At 40.0% G+C, this 24,354-nt stretch overlaps 1 protein-coding gene across 3 annotated transcripts in view; it reads right to left on the bottom strand.

Moving 5' to 3' along the window:
• lpp (LIM domain containing preferred translocation partner in lipoma) overlaps positions 1-24,354 on the bottom strand; it is a 179,166-nt gene that overhangs the window by 32,598 nt on the left and 122,214 nt on the right. For all 3 annotated transcript variants that reach the window (XM_020631561.3, XM_020631578.3, XM_020631569.3), the window contains 2 exons: positions 23,635-23,731; positions 7,004-7,173 (listed from right to left, as the gene is read on the bottom strand). In XM_020631561.3, the coding sequence (XP_020487217.1) occupies positions 7,004-7,173; positions 23,635-23,731 (267 nt within the window). The remainder of the gene's footprint in view (positions 1-7,003; positions 7,174-23,634; positions 23,732-24,354) is intronic.

Genomic DNA, 24,354 nt, shown 5'->3' with positions numbered 1-24,354 from the left:
TCTTTGAATTATAGTGCCGATCATACAGTAAATCATCATATATCAAATGACATAATCAGGTTTTTAACTGTTAGAAACTGTCTGCAATGGAAGCACAGTTGCCCAGCTGTCCAGCCCCGTAGATTTCTCTCATGTTTGTGTATTTAAACGCCCTGTGAATCATTTGTTTTCACTTTGAAGGAAACTGTCAGCAATACTTTGAATCTGTGGGAAAATGTTTCACATGAAGGCATTCTTGGAAAAGACTTTGTGGCATTAAAACTCAAAACTGCTGTTTCTCTGTAACAGTGATGGACGGCCTGCTGGGTGGTGTTTGCAAACACACTCACACTTAGAGTCTCTTCATGTGTGTAAACACGAAGCTGGGAAACCTCCGGCTGTGAGAGCAAGAACAAGAATAATGGCAATCCAATGTTGTCATATTAACACAATTACAGGCGCTCCATGCAAAACGGGGCTTTAATTGTGCATCTGTGGAGTTTATCAGCATGGTTGTGTATTCAAATAAGCAGTGATTAGTTGTGTGTGGAAGGAAGCCAGCGAGGGACAAAGGCTGATTGCCTCGCTGCAGTTTGTGGGCCGGTGGTGTGACTGAGGTTGGTTAGACGGAGAGATAGCAGGTTGCAAAATGAGGAAGTAGACGGGTGAGGATAACAGATGTGGGTGAGTTCCTGCACATTACTAAAAGGAATTAACGATATCTAGACAAACAGTGTGAATGAGGCAAATCAGCCAGCGGAAGAGATAGATGTTACTAATGCAAATGCCAGCATTGTTCCACAGAATATGTAAAATCTCAGACAGATAAGGGGTGCCGCTGATCGCCTACTTTGATACATGGAAGAAAACTTTATTGGATGGCAATCAGCGTGGCGTGCAAAATGTATTCCTGTAATTCCTGGCAAAAGAGATGAATGGATTTTTGCATACTGTTACAGAGATTCTACACACTGAGTTTCCTCAGGGACCTGTTTTACCTGTAAGGTGTTTTACATCAAATGTAATACACCGCCACAGGGTGTGAGCAGAATCTATTTCACACTCACGAGACATAAAACATAGGGGGGGATATATAAAACCAGGTTCAACAAGGTTAATACTACTTTGTTTAAGAAAACTAACATTGATCTGTCGTTCAGTTTGATTCATTCGTTTTAATAAATCTATTACTCATTTCAATCTGTTTATAAACCACTGAATTTAAGAAAAAAATAATCAAGAAAACACACTTTAAACTGACTGGTAAAATGTGAATTTAAAGGGGAACCCTAAAACTATACAAATCAAGTGTAGTTTACTTAGAGACAGAAATTAAGGTGTGAGGTTTTTAAATTTTATTTCGTATTGTTGTTATTTCAGAATATAATTTAGGCATTTCCAGGCCTTATGGCTTAGGACTTTATGTTTTTTTTATTTCCACATGTTTTTATCTAAATGGCACAGTTACACATTTGAATGCATAATAAAGTAGCATTGTCAGAGTTGCACAATTTTTTGATACCACTCAGCCTCCATTTCTAACTTTTGTCTCCAAATGGATTGTGTCCAGTTCCTACTCTTCATATGTGTACCAGCTGTCAGGCTCTGAATGTTCATCATTCTCCCTTCTGATGATTGCTCAAGACAAAGTCTGTTACCTCTATCGTATTATATATCTTCTCCTCTGCTCTTTAATTTAATTGAATTTAATGATTTTATTTCTATTTCACATACTTTATTTATCCAGAGGGGAAATTCTGGTTTTATTGAGAGACACGTGTCTCTCACACATAAGCCAGAGTTACAAACTTGCACAAACATGACCTGTGGACATGCATTCATTGAGGGATGTCAGAGTGGGGCTGCTACACACTGCTACACAGGGAACGTGCCATAACAGTTTGGGGTAAGTGCCTTGCTCAAGGCCACATCGGCAGTGCTGGGAAGTGACCTGGCACCTCTGCAGCAACCAGACCAACTTCCATACTTTGGTCTGCACTGGAATATAAACTGGCGGCCCTCCGGTCCCCAACCCAAGTCCCTACAGACTGAGCTACTGCCGCCTCCATTCTTCTCTTGAAGCCTCCTGAATCCCAGAAGTTATACCCTTGAGTTTTTGAGCAACAGCAAAAAGTCAGAAACGGGCATCGGGCTTCTTTTCCGTATAACATGAATGTAATCGCACATTTGTCCTTCATGTTGTAAAGGCCACATTCAAAGTGGATATATGGTTCAAAAGTTTTTCAAATGTTTCAAAGATTTCAGGCTAACTGTTTCCTCTTTGCTACCAGTCTTTATGCTAAGCTAAGCTAACCCCCTGCTTAAGCTCATTATTATGTATATAAACATGAGCCTTGTATCAATCATCTCATCCAACTCCAGGCAAGTGAGCAAATAAAAAACTGACCAAACATTTCTTTACTTTCCTACTGATTAAAGACCCATTTCATTATTCCATTCACAACATTTCTATAAAATCAAATAGAAAACACAGGGTTGATCAGGGTTTATTTAGCTGTAGCTATAATTAGGCAGGTTGGGTTGGGAGAACAGTACAGGAGCCATAAGTCTAAAAACATATTTCTACTGTGTGATTTATGTTCATTTGCTCTCAGTGATTCCTAGACCGACTGACTTGAAGGCTAACTTGAAGTTTTTCTCTCTTTCTCTGGGAGATGACATTTCTCTTCAGAGACTCAACCCTCACGTTCATTCTCTAATCGTACAGAGGCGTATGACCCTGAGGATGGGAATAAAAGAAGAAGAAATTACTTTCATTAAGAAATTCAGATTTCCCCCATCCTTTTGATCTTGTGCCAGAAGAACATTTATGCTGATGAAATGCATAAATAAAGTTCTTAAATTATCCCGTCTCTCTTTAGCGCATGTATCAGAGTTGGAGAACTTCCAGACAAGACAACTACAATCACAGTGAGTGCCTCTGAAAAGGGTGATTTAGGAGATGGCCTGCCACTAGTTTAAATGTAATGTAGTTTGGCTTCAAGTCTTTACTGGTAAAGTGCATATTAAGACATTTCCTGCTATTCATGTGAAGGGAAATTGTACAAAGTGTACGAGTTCATACTTGTTAATATGTTCTGGTTCAGAAAAATCTACATTTACCTTATGAGTTCAAATCTATAAGGATATAAAATACTGTCAACTTTTTTCAAAACCAAAAACCAAAATACCTAACATTAGTACCGGTTCTAGTCTCTTTTAAAGAATTGTATCCAGTTTTTGCAGCAGAAGAATGTGTTTAGTATGGCTTTAAATCAGTGGAAAAGTGCCATCTTTTCTGTTATTAGTCCAGGCAGCGGTATCTTGTTTTACCACCTCGTCTCACTGAGAAGGCATGGTCAGGAGGAGAAGTGACATCATACCAAAAAACAATTAGTGCAGTAAACAGTGCCGAGGGGGATAATTTAGAAATGGTTTCGAAATTGTACATACTTGAGAATACTTTCAGCACTGTCTGCTGCAAATGTAGCAGAGCTTCACAGCTCAACAGGCAGTGGTTCACACTACTTGTTGGTTGTTAATGTAAGATGTCCTTTAATATAGTTATATCTTTACATAAAGCATTTTGAGTACATCTGCATGTACATATTTGTTTAAATACAAAATTTAAGTACACAATACACAGAAAAGGAAAAGAAAAAGCCACTACATCAGATGCTTTAGGGTATTTTCTGGCTTTTTTTTCCTTTGAAATCTGTATCAGCATGTGTCTCAACAATCATATCGCAGTCAGGCTCTAAATTCTACAATTAATTTAGTAGACGCTATTATCCAAAGCGACATACATCAGAGAGTAGGAACAACACAAGCAAGGATCGAGAAATGAGAAAACAACGTTCAATAATTGTAATCTAACAGATATGAGTCCGATCATTGGACACGGGTGCTAACAGGCAGTGCACAAAGTCGAAGCACAACATCAACAGCTGTTCTTTAGAGTTCTAATCATCATCAAAACCATCATAAATATCATCAACGTCATTATCAAACCACAATCATCACCAACGAAACAATCATCATCATCATCATCATGTAGGTATTCATGAAATAACTGGGTCTTTAGCTTTTTCTTAAAGGTGCAAAGGGACTCTGCAGATCAAATGAAGCTTGGTAGTTCGTTCAACCACCAGGGGGCGACAATGGAGAAAAGTCTAGCTAGAGACTTAGGGCCCTGTGAAGGTTGGATTAGACATGTGTAGACCTGGATGATAGAGTTTAGTAAAGGAGGGGCTGTTTTTGTCGCTGTTTTGTAAGCAAGCAGCAGCTTTTTACATGGGTTTGTACAAAATGATTATATCAAGCAACAGAAGTGGTGATAAAGTCCTTCCTATGAAATATGATTAATCCTTGTCGATAAAATATGCCTGAGTTGCCCACAATGTAACTTTAAAGTCTTGAACCACAACCAACAGTGACTTAACTGACATCACTTAAGGCAGTTTTTGTGATTTAGCACGGCTACCTCTTGAGACAAACTTTACACAAGCCTACTTTATCAAATATAGAGTTTTACCTCCAATCATATGTGCACAGACTAATTATTAAAATGTGTTCCAGATCCATTTTAATGTAGACGTTTTCTGTCTGGCTTTATTTGGTAATCTGATGAGATTGGCCGCAAACAACTGAATCCAACAGTCTAAAATTACTTCTAAATTTAAACAAGGGAAATACCTTAAAGATATTGCCAAAAAAAGTCCACTGTAATGTTTTTTTTTTTGCCTTCCACAGCTGCTTCTAGTCTCAGTTTCATGAATGACCTACAAAATTACCCGGAGTATTGCTTACAATATGAAACTTTGAACAGGTCATATTCAGGGACTTGACTGAAGACAATTCTTAACCATTTTCCAATGAAACTGAATGAGGGAAATACTTCCGCAAAATGATTTCCTTATGGTATTGCGAGATGATGCGTCTCTCTGGAACAATATTGTGCAAGGATATACTTGTGTGTTGCGCAACATCGTGACCGGAAAACAGGTCAAAGTTTATTTTATTTTATTTTTTTGTAGGAACTAAACACCAGAAATCAAAAAATAACTTCTGTGATAACTTACTGTCAGTGCTTTCTTCAATCTGGTCAACTTCTGAGCAGAAGAGTGATTTAAAAAGAGCAAAAATGAGGAAAGAAACCAGACAGAATCACCTCAGAGTTAATCTCATCTACACCATGTTCCTTCATGATTTTAACACTCATGTAAACTTAGACATGTCTGACATCTTATCATTCACTGATTTGTATGCCACATCTCTCTGAATGAAATGCAAATGAAACAATATAATCATCGGATTCACCAGCCAAGACTTATCTGATAATCCTCAGAAAATAATGTATCATGCATCACCGCTTAGTGATAACAGCCTAACAGATCAATCAAGTTTTCTATGAAAGTCGACATGGCTAAATTGTTAGCAAAAACTTTTCTGACACGTAGGTTTTCATCCATAATTCAGTTTAAGTTCAATATTCTCTTTACTGCCTGTGGATGAAAATATGTGCCTTTTGCTAGCTACAAGCTAACTGCTAACAGTGCAACAGTGAGTTGTTACTAGCTGGCTAGCTCTTTTGCTTAAGTTTGTAGTAGCGCCTGCTGAAACATGAAAATGCCTAAACGTTGATATCAAACACAAACCACTGAACACCGATCTTGTAGTTAACATTATTTACTGCATCTTCCACATCTACCATATTCAGATGGAAGCCATTTCCATTGACGACATGCTAAGGGTAACGAGCAAAAATGCTGTAATGTTAAGGAATATTTAATACTATTGTGTTTAGGGTTTGCACTTTGAATTAACAAAGAGAACCTGATAGATTGTTATCAACTGCTTCCTGATTGATTAATAGCAGGAAAGGCTTTTGGCCATATTTCAAAGTAAACAACCCATAAGCTAATAAAGCAAAAGCTTACGTTGGCACTTAGCAACTTCCAAAAGTTATACAGGAGATACATTCCTATTTTACAGTAAGATAATCTAGGAATTGTTTGAATGATGTAGTTAGCTATTGTCCAAATGAAGCTTATTGGCCCTAAAATACATTGATCTAACGTATATGGCCTCATATCCCGTTGGATTTTGAATATGTATTGCCTTTTCAGTATCTGATCAATTAAAAACTGAAGAAATAGTTATAGTTTGTCAGATTTCTTTTTGTTCATACTCAGGCGGAAACCTCCTGTATCAAAAAACCTGCAGTTCTTCAAGTATCCACTTGGGATTGGCTGCAAAAAAAAACCCAATGTGTAAATGCCAAACAGTTTTTGGCTATGTTTTACTTTGTAGTGATAACTGTACAGGAGGTGATTAAAAAAACAAATCTGTTTTGATTATATTAATGGCTGAGTGGCTCACTTGACTAACAGGTGATCCTGTTGTAGCTGTGTGTCAGGACGCTTAAGGCCGGACATAGCTCCACCTCTTTGCCTGTCGCTAGATGATAAAAAGTTAGGTTGTGATAGAATTTCCATAATGTTGGCCGCCATCATTGGGCTTCATAGCGCTTCTTCAGAAATCAATGGGTGGAATGACTGAGACTACGTCCATGTTTCATACAGTGTATGTTTGTACTACTTGTAGCAGGAATACAGCAGTACATCATTATAACAGTACTTGAGCTTGCCACCATGAGCATGACGTCAGAGAAAAATGTATTGAGGCTAATGCTCCTCTCCCTGTGTAACTCCAAGAAATCACTTTCATAAAATGAAGAAAGACGGTTTAATGATTTGACCAAAAACAAAAACAAAACAAAGACAAAAGAGGGGAAATAAAGATGTGTGTGGTGAGGGTGGCAGCACGGCGGGCTTTGAAGAAATTAAATGTGGTTGCCTGAAGAGAATATATATATGAACATTCCTGGCACAGGGCAGCCAATGTACCCACCCCTGATATCATTATGTGCACTTATGGACCATGGACACATAAATAACCAGAGTTCGCTAAGACCAGGCGATGAGGCAAGATGATGTGATGGAGAGAAAAAAAAGTTACTCACAACATAGCAGGGCTCACAGTACGCCTTCTTCTCCACAGCGAAGAAAGGCTTGCCACGCAGCTTAGTGCTGCAGGTCATGCAGACAAAGCAGTCGACATGAAAGACCTGGTCCATGGCGGTGCAGCCGGTGCCTTCACCCACTACGTTCTCTCCACAGCTGGCACAGCGCCCTGAGGAGAGGAAGAGGAGGGGAGGGTTAGAACACAATCATCATAAAAAGCCACAAATATTAAAAATAGATCACATTCATCTGGAAACAGTCACATTCCAGTCACTGAAAAAAAAAAAAAACACAGATGAAAATTAAATATCATATCAGGTAAAGAGTTACATAAGAGAGCTGCGTGACTTTGTTTGCTTATACTTGCAGATTCTCTGGTGAAGGCAGCAGTGTGACCTTATAGGAAACATCGTACAGTGTGCAGTGAATCTGTCACAACCTTTTAGGTCAGTGATACAACCGCTTGAACCCAGTCCGATAAAAAGCTATGATAGTCCAATTCATTTGTGTATGTATCTTGCTAACACATTTCTTAAAGTCATATGTGTATAATTAAATATATTTTGTTACCTAGGTAGTTTTATGATAGTTTTTGATACCTAGATAGTTTTATCTGAGAAGAAAAATGAATGTCACAAATTACATTTTTGAATATCAATGCACGTAGACTTATTTACTTATTACTTATTAAAGACTTACTTATTAAGAGGATAGCTTTAAAATGACAATTTAAAATCAAACATTGAAGATGTCTTTGCCACACTGGATGATTAAGAGTTGGAGTGATTTGAACATTTGCTTGGCCATAAAGCTCTCTGTTTTAACAGCACAAAAGAAGAAAGAGAAAAAAACAGTATGAAAAGATAAAGGTTTCCAGCACAAACCAAGCGGCAACCTCCTGAGTTAAAAAACCAAGCTAATGCAGGAAAACAAAAAACTGCAGTATCAAAAGTGTCCACTTGAGGTTGGCTGCAAAAGCCCCAGAAGTCACATACACGCCCTTTTAAAAAAGCTGATTTTGACAGAAGGAATGAACATGTTACAGATCCTTCACTCTTAGTTTGGATGAGAAGCTTAATGACATGGATCGGACACGGAGCAAGAAGGAGTGGGTACACTATCTGAAGGAGACAAACATTTCAGAATATCATCTCCTTGTACAGCAGTTAAAAAAGTTACAACTACAAGTACTTGGAGCGGCCGCTCAAAAAAGGAACCGGCTCAGAAAAAGGACAATGAGTGCTGCGCCTTTTCTGCAGGCGGCAAAAAATTTATTAAATAAATAATAAAAATACACAAACAAGAAGAGAAAATCAGCAAATCACCACATTAAACAGGCTGGAAACAGTTCACGGTTGGTGATTTTGATTGATAAACAAGCCTAACTTAAAGCATAATCAAATGTCAAGTAATCAGTGGCTTAAGACAGATCAAGTGTTAAGGTTGAAGATGTTTGTGTTAAATGTTTTGGATCATTTCCGCCTGAAGGGTTGTGTGCTTGCTGGGATGTGTTCAACCACAGCTTTAACCCCCTGAGCTGTTGTCCATCATTCAACTCACACCAAATGATTCTCAAAATGTTGAACTACCCCTTTAATAGCTTCAGTTCCTGCTGTCAGAAGTGCCTAATCTTCATTTCTATTTCAAACACTGGATAAGGGAGGATTAAATACTATAATCATGCCACATTAAAGAAACTATAGACATCACTAAAGTGTGACATGGACGACATCTTTCAAAAAAAAAAAAGAGAAGAAAATCAGGCTTTAAGTGATAAAAAGAAAACTTTAGAAGTACAACTAAAGTCTTTGTAAAAGGGGCACAAGTGAACTGATATTATTGCGCCAGAAAGAGCCTGATTGCATACTGCGGGACATGGCATTTGAATATCTTTAATTGACTCAGAGATATCTTTAATTGAGTTTAAGATGTCCTCGACTCAATGCAACTTATCTTCAACCCAATTAATAACACTGTCAATTTAATTACTGGTATCTTACAATAATAGGCTTTCAAAAGATATCTGAGAATGTTTTATTTTTTAACACATCTGAGGACAGATGTAATCTCACAGAGGAAGCGTGATACACGGTTTTATTTAATTAATTCAAGTTCAGTTGTACGGATCAGTTTTTTGTTACTTTTCTCTTTTTTTTGTGTGTGCTTCATCTAACGGCTGATTTGGGCATTGATTGACACTCTGTATGTTTCTGAACAGAGCGGTTCAGGCGTGTTACAGACAGAGGCGAGACACTAACCGGGGGGAGATAGAGTATCTGATGCTTGCATTTTCACAGTTCCACTTTCTGTTTTCATATCAAAAAATTCAAACAGAGTGTAAAGCAGAATCTGTCTCAGGTATCAGAAACAACGTTTGGAGTTCATATGTTGTTGAGATCAAATATGTGCTTGACTGTGAGGCCCCTGCTAATGGTTTTCTAATCTCAGATTACTCATTATCTCACTGTCAACCGCGGCGGAAACTGAGAAGAAAAGTTCTTTCACAAATGACTTGATATACAACTTTTCCAGAAACATGTCAAAATCCTTATTAAAGAAGCAATATTTGTGACTCTTTCAGTACAGGAATCATCGTGTATTGACTGGGGACACATTAGGGAACAAACGACTGTCAGATTGCAGTTAAAGGCGATTACATGACATCGTTTTGTTCACTAATTTAGCGACTGCTGTCATCCAGAGCGACTTGTAGCGCAGACAGGTTTTTCATAAAACCTGCTATTGGTTTCATGTGTTCCCACGGCTCCATCCACACCTCAATTATGGCTGCGTTACCTACTGTACAGGGAGGCAGATTAAACAAACTGGTGAAGGCACGTCTCAGGGGGGCATGTGGGTGTCAGTGGAATCACAAGCAGGGTAATCACTTCAGAGAGCCAGAGGGAAAGAGAAAGGGAGAGAGAGCGAGCGAGAGACAGAGACGGAGCATGCCGAGCCTGTTAGTGGCTTTAGATCACAGGCCATCTTCAGTGAGTGGATGAGAATGCCAAACATGTCCCACAGGGCTCCCACTTTAAATAGCGAGAAGGAAACCTCTCGGAAATCCTTTTCCTTTTGGCAGTCTGTGATCGCGAGGGCCCTCAGGAGCTATTTGTGCACGGCTGTGTGTACAGTACACACTCACACACACATACCTATACATACACACACAGAAATACATACACAATGAAAAAATAAATGTCTTTGCGTCAGACAGAAACATGCCACACATGAAGACGAGTACATATACAAATAGACACATGTATCACATACAGTATGTATTCCCACAGACATGTCATGGCAGGCTGCTCACACACACGTCCACAGCCCACACATCATCATGTTACAAAGAGCAGCAGAGCTGAGCAGGTTTACAGCCTTTACACTGTTGTATGTTTATTTATGTATACATGTCAATCAAAATGAAGAGGAATTATTCAATGAAATATATTTTTTTCAAGAGACTACAAAAGTGACACTGTCATTGATGATCTCTCATCAGACACGACACGTTTTAGGATATTAGGAACAGATTTTCAGTTTACTATCATAAAAAACAAAGGAATTGAATCACAATCACACAATCAAATCATAAAGAAGCCAAATAGTTGTTGTCCTTTTGGTGTAAAATCTGACTCTCATTGTAAATCTGTAAAGCAAACAATTATCAAATGTATCAAATTTACTTAATTGAAAATAAAGAGTCTTGCTATTGATCGCGTTGTCTGACCTCTTTTGACTTTACATACTACAAACATCAGCAAATATTTTCATTTTAAACATCTGAATCTAGAGAACTGTTTTGAAAGACTTCTTATCGACTCTATTATTCAAAGTGTTGCATAATCATTTCTTGAAAAATAACTAATGAATATTAATTTAAATATTTGTGAGTGCCTCTTTATCATTCAATCAATTGATAAATGTGGAGTCTAAAATGGTAAAAATGTTTCCATGTTGTGTTATGGTGTCTTTTAACATGTTTGTGATTGACTACTGTCGTGTTTTTAAACAATGAAGAACACATATGACTGGGACAACCGTGTAACGTACATCAGTCATTTATACTTGACTCCTGACCCACAATGCCTCGCTGTCTTAACTACATTGACTTCTATTGGTCCATATGTCAAACTCTTATTACAGCTATTCTTCTATTATTATCAAATAACAATAACACCAAAGCTACTAGCTTAGCTGGGTCTCGTGTAAAAGAGATTTTTAATTATAATGGGACTTCCTGGTAAAATAAAATATGTTCAATAAGACCGACCTCTAACTGTGTGTAACAGCTACCTGGCTGATCTGCTGCAGTGTGCACACCTGTATCCTCTGACAATGATGCTGCTTCCACTGCTAGTCCTCTCTGTCTTCACAGACTTTGTCTTTTGATGACCGTCCACTGATTACAAAATTCTAATACTACATTCAGACAGAAAAGGTTAAACAGTTGCTGCTCAATTGTTAAACATGTATTTTTGTTACATTTGTGTGTGCTGCAAATTCTTAAGACAAAGAGTGCTAATTCAGTTCAGTCAGTAGAGCAGCCGCTTGATATACGGAGGCTACAGTATAGTCTCCGTCCACAGCTCTTTGATGCATGTCTACCCCACTCTCATCTCCCCACATTCCCTCTCTCTCTTTAGCAGTTCTATTGGTAAAGCAAAACAAATCTCATGTTCTCAGTTTGTTTGGTCTGAAAGACTGGTGCTAAATGGCAACGTAGTGGACATCATCACACGTACGTTAAACTATGATAGGGGTGTAATGTGGCTCATGTGGCATCACCCAGACAAAAAAAGGATAACCGCCCTCTCTTATTCCTGAGAACGACACCTGCAGCACTTCCTGTGCCGTGTTGCCCTCCTGGATTGTGAAGCTTAAATGTTCAAAATAAAAAGCAAGAGTTATTCACCTACAGTATGCTGCTCAGGTTGATGATGTGACCGGGTGTCTTGGTTTCTATGAGCCAAACAGTCAAACAATGTTTGGTTTGACCGACTGCACTGACAAATAAAACCTGAAAAAGCAGCAAATTCTCTGATTTGAGAAGGTGGAGCAGGATCATGTTACGTTACTTTAAATGATGAATCTATGATTGATTTGTTGTTAAAAAGTTTTTTTTCATCAGTCAAGTCGACTGTAAATTCACTCCAGTCTTGACTCATCTCTGATCCAATTAAAAAACAGTCTTTAAATCTTTGGGTTTGATTTAATAAAGTACAACACATTTTCCTCTGAAGAATACTTCTTCTTTCCTGACTTTTATTGTTGAATATGGAAATGATTCTAAGTGTAGAAGTGTGAAGCTTTTTAGTGCGTCTGTAACTTTTCTTCTCTAACACACTTACTGTGTGATAATAGAGAAGTGCTTTACAACCATTCACATCAATTATTTCACAAGTCTGCATCAGAAGTGAGCATTTTCAATTTGGAGACACTACTTCAATTGACTCCTTGAATAATACAGGACAGCAATTGAAGCAACATCGTATTTACCCCCGTGGAGATGATCGCAAATACTTTCGAACTATTTCAGCTGGGCATAAAGGAATCATGAAAGGCCTCACGGCTCCCCAGCGTCCCTTTGCGCGGGGAAATGGAACCAGAGTCTTAATATCAAAACTTCAAATAGTTCCTGTAGAACCAATGCAATGGTGACGGGGCGGGAGGGGGGAGTTCATTTACACTTTACTCACTTTCTTTCCTTTCATTCCTCAGCCCTCAGAAGTGTCTCTTCTGTGTTACATGGAAAGTCAAAAGAAGGACTGAAGAGAGAGTCTTTTCTTCTTCTCTGTTTTTAAAGAAGCACACTCCCTGTGAGCTGGAGAGGCTTAGAGTGGTTAGACAATTTAATTGGATAAAAGGAAAAGATTAAAGAGGCCCTGACTCTGTTCCATAAATAATTGATTTCTAATGTATTTGTAGTGGCAGTGAGACGCCGTTGTTTGGGAATGGGGGATGTTGAGTGGCAGAACGCTTCAGATTTCCCTCAGTCTTTGCCTTCTTTGTTTTTTCATGCCGTGATATTGAAGCAGCATGAAAGGCAGAGAGGGAGCACACTTGCAGCTCAATTTGATCTTACATCGTCAAAAATCAAAGATCGTGCATGTAAAGAAGGATCGCAGGGAAGTTTTTTTTAGTGGGAGACCAAACTTTTCACACTATGTTACTAAAGAATACATTTCTGCTGGTGCAACCCTTGCAAAAGCCCAAAGGCAAAGCCGGCAACTGTAGCTCGAATCCAAAACTAATAAAAGAAGCAGAAAATCCATTCTGGGACTTCCACTAAAGTTCTTGTGCTTGGATTTAAATATCTGATGGGTTATGGTGGTAAAAACACAAAAAACACAGACAACTACTGGATATTAAAACTACTCAAAATTAACAACACAGAGCTGCTTAAAAGAGATGCATTAACAGAACTAACAGTAACAAATGATCTTGCTCTAGTTCACATATTTATCTACTTACTGTTTCCATCCTCTAATACAGCTTTTATTCACTGTGACAGCCTGAAAAAGGTGTGCAAAAATAAATGGTATTAAGTTGTGATAAGTTCTTCACACTTAATTAAAGACTTAAACAATAGGTCAACGAGTGGTTAACAGCAGAAAATAAGTCTGTGGAACACATTAGGAGTGTTACTGCCAGCGACTCAACACCCAGAGGCCACGATTTGTGCGCTGTTTCATCTCTCCCCCTTTAGGTTAATCTACTTTGTTGCTTCAGATTGCCCTCCGTGCAGCCTGACAATGCTGTGGCCTTCGCTTGCCTTAGGATGACGGGAGAAATAGCTGTCATCGCTGCATTTCAATCTCTGAATGCCTCTTTCCTAACCCCCTGCCTTTAATCTCATTCCCAATGTCAGCAAATAGCAATCTGCAGAACTGCTGCGGCGATGGTGGAGGATGGAGGAGAGGCGTGCCCGTGCCACTAAGCATTACCGCTCGGCCTGTCAGGGCCCGCGGCGGCCGAGCAAGGGGCTCTGAGTGTAGGTTACATGTTTTAGAAGCAGGTTGGCAAGAGCGACATGGAGGGGTGCCAGAGAGCGAGAGGAGGCCGCCAAATGGGGTGAAAGATAGAGATAGAAGGGGGGGGGGGTGGGGGGGGGGGAAACAGGTGAGTGTGTGTGCATCAGACTCTGTGTGTTCAAATATGTCTGTGTGTTTATATTCTGTTTATCCGTGCGCACCCGTGTGCTTGCAACTATGTCTGCGTTTGCGTGCATGAGCATGCGGATGTCTACTCATTCCTGAGGTCAAACGCTCACTCACAAATGAAATCTAGCAACGTGAGTGCCCGGAAGCCTCAGCTGGGCTCGCACGGCAGCTGATCTTGCAAGCCTCAGTGGAGCTGTCTCAACGAGGCAGGATAGCAAGCGCCGAGCCTGGCGGGGGAGGAAGAGGAGGGGAGGGAGAGGATGGGAGGGAGGGAAGGGGGAGGGGGTTTGGTCACCTCACGTGAACTGCTGCCAAAAAGCGGGCTTCTGTCGTAGGGAAGAGAAGCCCCATGCTGGCACTCTGCATCCGCTGAGAAACTAGAAAGCAGCACAGCGAGGTCAGCTGCAGTGCTGGGACAAGATAATGAGAAAGAAAAAAAAAGAAGCAAAGAAGGACCCATAAACTAAGCTGAAAAAACTACTTCATGCTTCATGAAACTGCCCCCACTGCTTTAAATAAAAACAAATATAATTAAGTATTGAAAACACCACGTGACCAATTACAAGCTAGATGATGACATCGCAGAAAACCTGCTCAGATCTCATTCATAAAAGAAGAGATTTACAGACAGTTTACACTGAACAGCTGCAAGGTTTTGTAGAATTTCACCAATGTGACAAATTTGTATTTGAACATTATTTACATGTGAAAAAGGGTCTTGGAAGTCAAATCCGCAGCCTCACACTGACACACATACAGCATTTTGCTTTTTAAAAAAGGCAGCTATAACGGATCATCCGTGGCCATTGTGCTGTATAATCTAGTCTTTTGCAGTCGCACATTATAATCCTCTGTAGGTGGTATGGTGATGTACGGGCTTTAGACTAGTTGCCATGTCACCAGACTGCCTCATATGAGCCCCCCCCCCCCACTCCCTCTCTCCCCTCCGCCCCTGGGTGGTAGCTGACCTGCTTCCACAGCATTATGCTCTTATGCCTCATAGAGATTGCAGAAACATACACATAAACACAGAGTAGAGCGCAGCACAACAAAGAGGCGACACTTAGCGCCTGTGATTGGAGGAAATCCTGTGATAGTGAACCAGGAAACAGACCCTTCAAGCTAAAAGGCCAGTGAGTAGATGACTGCCAGGAGAAAAATGAGGCAGTTTGGGACTTAAAAAGGGGATGTGGTCATATTTTAGGTAAAGACTAAAACTGAGTTCAATGACTCTTTTAATTATATTTGGTCATATTTGTGGGGAAGTAGAAATTGAATTATGGAGGTAGTACTATTGAAATGGTGTTGTTTATTTTACTCCAGTACTTTATTTGTTTGACTGATTTGTCCCATTTTGTTTTTTTCTTTTTTTGGAGTCTAATCAATCATAAATAATATTTCCACAGTGTTTCAGTTGTTGGTGTGGAGACACTGATGGCCACTTGGGATGAGTGTTTACAGTTCAGAACTGCAGACAAATCTGTGATCTCATAGTTACATCCAGGTAAGGCCAATCCCAACTGTTTATGTTAAAGGGGGCGGGCTTTAGTATTGTCGAGGCTCTTTTATAAACAAACACTATGGTTAGTGCTGATGTTAAATTCTCTAAACCCCTAATTGCATCACTAAAAAACTAACTGAGCGTGCTGCAAAAACTCAAATCTAAGCAAATGTATGAGTCAGAAATATTGACATTCTTTTTAGCAACATTCACCTGAAAAGTCAAGATAAACATCTTATTCAAAGATATAAAACGCCAAAAACAAGGCCTGAACTGCTGTTCATTAGTAAACATATCTGCAGAAGAGCAGTGGCCTAGTGGTTATTTTGCGCTCCCCATGTACAACTGCTACAGTCCTCAAAGCGGGTGGCCCGGGTTTGAAACCGACCTGTGGCTACATTGCCACATGTCATTCCCCACCCTCTCTGATCTTCCCCTGATTTCCCACTGTCCTGTCTCTCTAAAGGCATAACAAGGAACACAAATACATCTTAATAGACATATATGACTCATGGGGTAAGCTAGATTTACTTTGAGTCTTGACTAAAAATTAACAAACACATTTAGATACAGACATCTCTATGCAGTTAGTATTTTAATAAAAATACTATCTGAGGTAAAAAGTAACTTCAGAGTCTCCTGAATGTGAATATTCTTGGACATAATTAAAACAATGCACCACAAGCTCACTACAACAAGACAATATTGAACTATCTGCCTTCAGGTGACATTTATATCCCTAAACAATTTCAATGGTGTTTTTTCATGATTCACTTTTTAATCTTCAGTCAAAGTTTTATTTTTACATGATATTTTGATAATGTTAAGTTAAGATCTCAAAGTTTAAAGAAGAACAAGATGAAGAAGATGTACTTTATTAATCCCACGAGGGATTTCAATCTGACACTTTGAAATACACACACATGCACAAACAGGATCCTATGGACAAGTAATGGAGAGATGTCAGAGGGAGGGGGGCTGCTCCCAGCAAGTGCTCAAGGGCACCTCGCCAGTGCTCAGGTAGTGATCTTGCACCTCTCCAGCTACCAGACCAATTCCCAGACCTGGTACGCACAGGGACTTGAACCAGTGACCCTCCGGTTCCCAACCCAAGTCCATACAGACTGAGCTCCTGATGCCCTCGCAGTTTCAACAAAAAATCTGTACTTAAACAACATAACACATTTAAATGTGCTGTGTGTTTCATCTTACCAAACACTCTTTTGAAACTTTTTAAAAAGGGGGCGTGGCTCTACTGCTGTCAATTTTTAAATGGTCTGAAATGCTATGATCAGTTTAAAGACATCCAATCAAATACTCTTGATTGAGTCAGATAAGCAGTGACTTGAAGTCTGGACATTCATTGGAAGTATAGGAGATCTCTGTGTGGTCAACAACAGATTTGAACTTTCTGTATATTTTATTTTAAAATGTAATAGTTTGAACTCTAAGCTGCATTTATTTTGTGAAAAAATTCATAATTGAAATGGCTCATACTGTTCCTGCATGTTAACAAGAGCATTTGTTTCCTCTGTCTACGCTCCAAATGAAGACAGCTTTAACTGAACATCTTCATAGACTTAATAGAAAAAAAAATGCTCCCTATTAGGGGAGACGGTTGGCCAAAGGCATTTGGTGGAGGCGGAGGGGAAACAGGGTTGAGGGGTGGAGGAGGGGGTGCAGTAGGTTGACGATGTGTGGGGTGAGGGTGGGGTGTTTTTAAACCAGCTGAAAGGTTTTTCTCTGACACACATCCCACTTGTTATGACATGCAGAGACACATCTAAAAGCAAACTCCTAAGAGGTTGCTGAGGGCGACCTCAGTAATATGCAAATGATTTTCCACAGGAGTATCTTAGACAATGCACAAAGCTGTCTAAACTGGAAGCTTAATACACTAAGTTATGATGCTCGCGCGTGCTGCAAAGAAACAGCAGCAGCTGTGTGTGAACCCAAACTTTTTTCGCTGACCCAATTACCTTAGCTGATCTGCTCTGACTCCTCCGGCCTGCTGTTACTGGAGCTACACTGTCATTTGTGTCTCTACCAAGATTCCTCATGAACATTTCATGCGAGGTGTCTTATAAATTATGAGGGCTTCTCCTGCTGACATTATGAGGAAAAATGGCAAAGCCTGCCTTTTCTTCTCCGGCTCTTATCACAAACACAAAGGGCCAACTCAAAGCAGGAGGAGAGGCTTTCCCGACAGCTCAGAGTCCTGCGTGGAGTACAGTATGCCCAGATGAATCTCTCAGCTTACTTCCAATCACTTTCTCTCCCCCCTAACATCTGATAATGACATTACCAAAACATTTATGCCTCTGTTCAAAACCCCCTCTGGAAAATCACTCTGTATAAATATTGATTGCATATTAAAATTGCACATTTGTCTTAATTCCATACAGTGGAGTAGTCTCAGATCACATAAAGAAACTCTCAACTTGTCATTCTGGTATTAAAGAGGAAATAAAAGTAGATTCTCCGCGGCAGAATGAACTACACTGCATACGTATCATCGTTGCTAATTGTAAATAATGCAACGCATCTCATCCTTTCAATTATTCAGCTTTATGTCCTGGTTTTGGTTGACAGAAATGTAGTGATGACAAAATATTGTAAGTTCCTGTGATGCACAAATGCCAAGGCATCTGTACTGCAAGCTGAGTAGCTGTGTCTTATTAGATTTCCACAAACACAGTACACCTACGCACAACCTAAGTGGATTAAATATGACGGATGATGACACTTGGAGAAAAGGCTCTTTCAGATTACTCAAATCTAATCTGGAACTCTAAATCAGGACTAATCAGTTGCTTTTCAAAGAAGCTTCAATCATAGGAGGAATTTTTGGCTGGCAAAGTGGGTTTCTCACAAGAAAAGCCGTTCTTTTATAGTGCATCATTTTCAGGTTTTTTTACAGTTTGCATTTGAGAACGGCTGCTTTTCATGTGCTACAAAAAAGCCTGACAAGATGTGACTGATGTGATTGCAGGACTGGAGTTGCTATAGAAATAAATGTTGTGTAACTAAGAAGCTACAGATGAATTTCTGTTGAGTCTAATGAAAAGTTTCCCTGTGACATAACAGAGCAAGAGTGTAACGTTAATTCAATTCAATTAAACCCCTCCGGACCAATGAAAGCTCTCTATAGCTGTTTCAGATTAGAAGCTCATCAAAGACATTAGTGACACCAATAAAAGTCTGCTATAGGAAGACAATGATCCAGTCCAGTAGCGCGCTACAGATCGCAGCCCCGCTTTGATTAATCTTGTTAATTGCTAGCCCTAGGGTCTCTAACACGGCTAGCCCTCTTCCCCTCCATAAGCCAACAAAAAGGAAGAATTGTGCTCCATTAGATTCTTTGTAATTACAAAAGTCTCTTGCTTTGGGACTGATTCTCCCACAGCCACTGGATATAGAGGGAGGAGCAAGCCGGACTAAAGGCGATTTTAACATTAGTGTGGTGTCTATATGTACATTATTCAGCGGGGGAGGACGGGGGGGCTCTGTGGATTTGCAGAGTAGCGTGTGCCTGCGCTTGAACTCTCTCCTAATGAGTCCCTGCAGTCACCTCAGCCGAGGCCCCTGCCCTCATCCTCTCTCTATCTCTCAGTTAATTCAGCTGTCGCCTTGTTTAACCACAAGATGACCCTCCTCCCCCCCTCCTCCCCCCACACACTGCTCCATGAAACAGCCAGCCGCTGTCAGCTGGGGACGCACACGCTATCCCTAACTTGTCCTGGCTACCTCGGCTAACATATGACCCATTTCTCAACTCCCATGTCCTTGTTTTAACAGCAGTCAGCCAGCCGCCATTATGGTTCACGAATAGCAGGAGGTGCACGCATGGTATAGCATCACACAGAGTTCATGCCAGGCTTGCATCGCGTACGCATTCACCGAAAAATGAGGCCAACCAGGCTTTGGAGGGCCATCTCTGTGTAAAATGACTACACTTTGCCTAAGCCAGCAGATCCATTTGACCTATGTCTAATGTGAACCAATTAAGGACTTTACATCAGTGTGCAAAAACGTGGAGCCGAATATCCCTTAATACCAGTTAAATACATGTCCCTGTAGCTATAATACACCTACACATGCTATCGTGGTGTGCTGTGTGATTATGTGCTGATATAAAGCCCGCGCCAGAGTGCCATTGAATGTATTGAGTGAGGTATCTAATGGGCATGGGAACTAATTCCAGGGCAAAGGGGATTAAAGGCTCGAGGAGAGACAGCAGCAGAGCGGATGGCACTTGCTGGCAGCAGAGGGTAGAGAGGGCGGAAAAATAGAAATGAAATATAAATGCACAGAATCCTTGCCTTTTAAATCCTATTTGGTGAAATAGTATTAAAAATTGCTATTTTGTTTAATCCTGGCAGTTATATTTATATTTTTTTTCAGAGAGAGAAAAATTAAATATCAGGCGCTTCAGAGAAATACAGTAAAAAACACCGCTGGACAATCAAAGTAGAAACAGAGTTTTATCAAAATCAGTGTGTTTCATCTGTCCGAGGCCTCTATCTCTCATTCTCATTATTTCCGGAGCAGGAGTTGTGCCTTATCCTTTGATCACACTGATTTATATTTTTGAGACTCTACCTTGAGGACTGTTTCCCAGACGGTAAGAAATGCTGCTGCTGTGTCTACACTCTGAAATCAACGGATAAGAAGCACCAAGAATACAAGGTTAGGCTCGTCTGTAACACTCACACCTGCACTTTACTCAATATCTTCCAGACCATTTCCCAAAAACATGCTGCTTGTCATGCAAAACTTCATTTGTGGGTCATTGGGTTGGCTAATCTAGGAAACCTTATGACAGTTTTGTTTCATTAACCCACTATTCCACATCGTTTTAATCAGCCTTTATCAGTGGAAGTGTGACATGGTGTTAGGTTTTTTCTCTTGGATTTCTCTGGACGGATTGAGGAACCTGTTGGCTTCTGATTGTCTTTATCCAGTTTAAACATTTATGAAATGTGATGAAGAGCAGCTGCCATTTCAACACATTTAATTTATTACAGCTCTGTGACGTATGCAAAGTGATGAACTAATGATTTGTCTTTCACAGGGACTCCTCGTGGTGTATGAACAGTGTTAGGAGGAACGTGTTACTTTGTAACCTCCAACAATTTTGGTATCTGCTATAAATACAGCAAGCAATCAGCTCTTACTCATAGTTCTCAACACCACCTCAGTTTTTGCTTTTCAAGTTTAAATCCATTATGTAAACAAAAGCAACAGACAGAAAATTTAGTCTCATACTGCTGCACCAGACGCCCTGAGAAAATGTGCTATTGCCCCCAAAGGATATGTAAGATGAGAGCTGATTGGTTCCAACACTGGGTTCACTCCAACTAAATCAAAATAAAGAGGGAAAGGAAACTCCCAATGAACGACAAAAACAGTTCATGTGGATCGAAAACACAGTGTCAAATAAGATTGAGATGTAGTGTAGGTCATTCCTCTGCAACATAAACAAAAGAGAGAACATCAGGGGTTCTTGATTCTTTGAGTTCCTCTGTTACCTTCACTGTTTTTATCTGAAGCCAGCATTTTATCATGTGGTCACAGAGTGCCACATGATGAGGTTTAAAAAGTATTTTTATGTGTGTGCAAAGCCTTCCCTGGTTTAAGAGTAAGATGTGAATCAAACAGGGACTCACAGGCTAATTTTCACCCCTCGCAGCTCTCACCTGTGCTACAATGTGAAGTAACTGGTGTGTCAGATCACAGGATGTAACACCACGTAAGAACTGCACAACTGGGGCTCAGGTGGCGCACTGATGAGTGTGCGCCCCCATGTATGGAGGCTGTAGTCCTCCAAGCGGGCGGCCCAGGTTCAAATCCGACCAGTGGCTCCTTTCCTGCATGTCCTTCCCCACTCTGTCGCTCCTTGATTTCTAACTCTATCCACTGTCCTATCTCTACAATAAAGGCACAAAACGCCCAAAAATAAATCTTTAAAAAAAAAAAAAAACGAACTGCAGAACTGATAGATGAGGATACTCCCAAATGAAGCAAAGTATTCAGGACCCCCAGCCCCCACAACATAAGGAAAACTAGAGAAAAAACTATAAACTAAAAACAGTTCCAATTTCATTTTGTGTGTGTTTGCTGTTATATTTGATTCATGAGGGTACTACTCGTAGCTCAAATTGGGACATGTCTCTTTTGAAAAAAAGACGATGTATATAAAGATATATGTATGTGTCCGGTTAAAAAAGTGACAACAGTAAGAGATGATTGAAACTGTTATTTTTATAGTGGAGTTTTCTGTTCAAATGTTTAAAAAAATTGTGCTCTATCCATTTGATCTTTTGTCTTACTGGCTCATACAGCTCTACATCTGAGACATGTTACCTAAAGGGGCATCGGAAGCCTAGTGGTTATGTTGCACACCCCATGTACGGAGGCTACAGTCCTTGTCGCAGCGGCTGTGGGTTCAAATCCAACCTCGGCCCTGTCCTGCATGTCACCCCCTTCTCTCTCCTCCTGACATTTCCTTTTTCTCTTCAGCTGTCCTACAACGTAGAGGCAAAGACGGCCAGAAACATATCTTAAAAACAAACAAAATAATGCTTTGAAAGTAACAAAATGTTCTCTTTGGGTTTTAATCACTAACAACTTAGTAGCTGTACGTGGTATTCTATTTATAACATTTGTATTGCTAGCTACAAATGTTTTTAGCAGCAAGTGGTAAATAGTAAAACATATATATTAGATTTTTTTCAAAGTCTGCCTTTTTAAATTTGCTAGCTTGTAAATACTGGGCATGAAACAGAGTCTAACCAAGTCTGGCTAGCATGCTATAACTAGTCAATGCTAATACATCAGATGAAAAGCTCTTCTGCTTGGTTACCTTCATATGCTAAAAAGTGAGTCAAAACAGTACAGTGAGTGGATGTACAGTACAAAAGAGAGATGTGTGCTTTTAATCAACTTCAAGGTTAAACATCGTCACTCTTGCAATTTGCCATCAGAATTACCAGTCGGCTGGACCAATTATTAATATTTTTTGGCCTTCAATGCCACTAGTTGAGGCTGTAACTCCAGTTAATGGGCCTGCTCTCTGTGCTCTACTACCTGGATGGATGTAAACAAGCACAGTGAATGGATAACACCAGAATGGAGATAACAATGTATGTATGCTGTGTCAGATTAAATTTGCATACCCACTGGAGCAAGTGTAACCACATGTAGCACGGCCATGTGGATGTTAACGTAGAAGGGCTGAAGGCTGGCGGTGCAATAACTGAACGTTATCCACACTCTGCAAACCAAATTACCCTGTTTAACTGTTTGAGTGTTTTGTTACCTTTCGACTGGTCGTCTAAATTTAATTTCTGTTTAACCAACTGGGAAATGACTCACCTCGGAACATCCCTATTATGTAGTAATGCTATGGCTATGGGGGCGGCAGTAACTCAGTCTGTAGGGACTTGGGTTGGGAATTGGAGGGTCGCCGTTTCAAGTCCCGGCACGGACCAAGTCCGGAAATCGGTCTGGTAGCTGGAGAGGTGCCAGTCCACTTTCCTGAGCACTACCGAGGTGCCCTTGAGCAAGGCACCTAACCCCCCCCACCAGGTCAGGAGCGCCCACTGTGGGCAGCCCCCTCACTCTGAGACCTCTCCATTAGTACATGTCCGTAGCATCCTGTTTGTGCATGTGTGTGTATTTCGGCCTATGTTTGTGTAGCATGTTAACTAGACAGAGTGTAAAAATGAATTTCCCCTCGTGGGATCAATAAAGTATAAATTAATTATTATTATAAAGACTTGAGGCCTTTTTGCCAGTAGACAGTTTGACCTCTCCTAATGTTAATGTTGACAGAACAACTGGTCAATTCCAGTAAGCAACGATAGATTTTGTCCAACTTTAACTTTGTAATTTATACCTACTGGGAATTTTCCTCTTATGACATGTCAAAATGTCTTTATGATGTGTGGGTTATCTTGCTTACCAAAATACTCCTCAGATGGGGGGTTGTCCATGTCAAACAGCATCTTCTTGGTCAGGCGCTCCAGCTCATCTTCAGGGTGAGCCATGGAAGCACTTCCCTGAAAACATGATGAGAAACATAGCTGTGATTTACAGTCAATATATACTGTATAAGTAAAAGAGGTGAAAAGAAAAAGAAAGAACATTTTAGAAGTTTGTTTTACAACTGATACAAATATTATTCCTAATGAACCAGGTTAAAGCCTTAAACTATTTATTTTGACCCATCCAAAAGACAATAACAAACACTGTTGCAGCAAAAACATTAACCATACAAACAGATCAATACAACCATCACACACAATTACCAGTGGGACACTAAATCAACTTCATATGTTATACTAGGGCAAGAACCGATTACAAAAAGGTACCATTCTCTAAACAGTTGCAGTTACAATTTAGAAACAATAATATTGAACAAGAGTACAATTTTCTAACCTTGAAAATGGTCTTAAAATGCTTCAATGTGATCAGCATTGAGATATTTCTCTTTAAGTTATGGTCTGTAGCTGTCTGTATCTGTGTGATGGTGGTCTATGTCTGTGCAGTAAAGCTGTTTTGTTACTTTAATTTGTGCTTTACTTTGTATTTGTGTTAGGACACCCTTGAATATGAGATGCTGCATCTCAAGGGTCTCTCTCTTTAATATATTCAACATTATTTCAGGAATAAAGAGCAGCAT

This window comes from Labrus bergylta, chromosome 6 (genome assembly GCF_963930695.1).
Source record: "Labrus bergylta chromosome 6, fLabBer1.1, whole genome shotgun sequence".
NCBI classification, from domain to species: Eukaryota; Metazoa; Chordata; class Actinopteri; order Labriformes; family Labridae; genus Labrus; species Labrus bergylta.
Note: the sequence above shows the minus strand (reverse complement) of the source record. Positions and strands in the feature narration are given on the sequence as shown.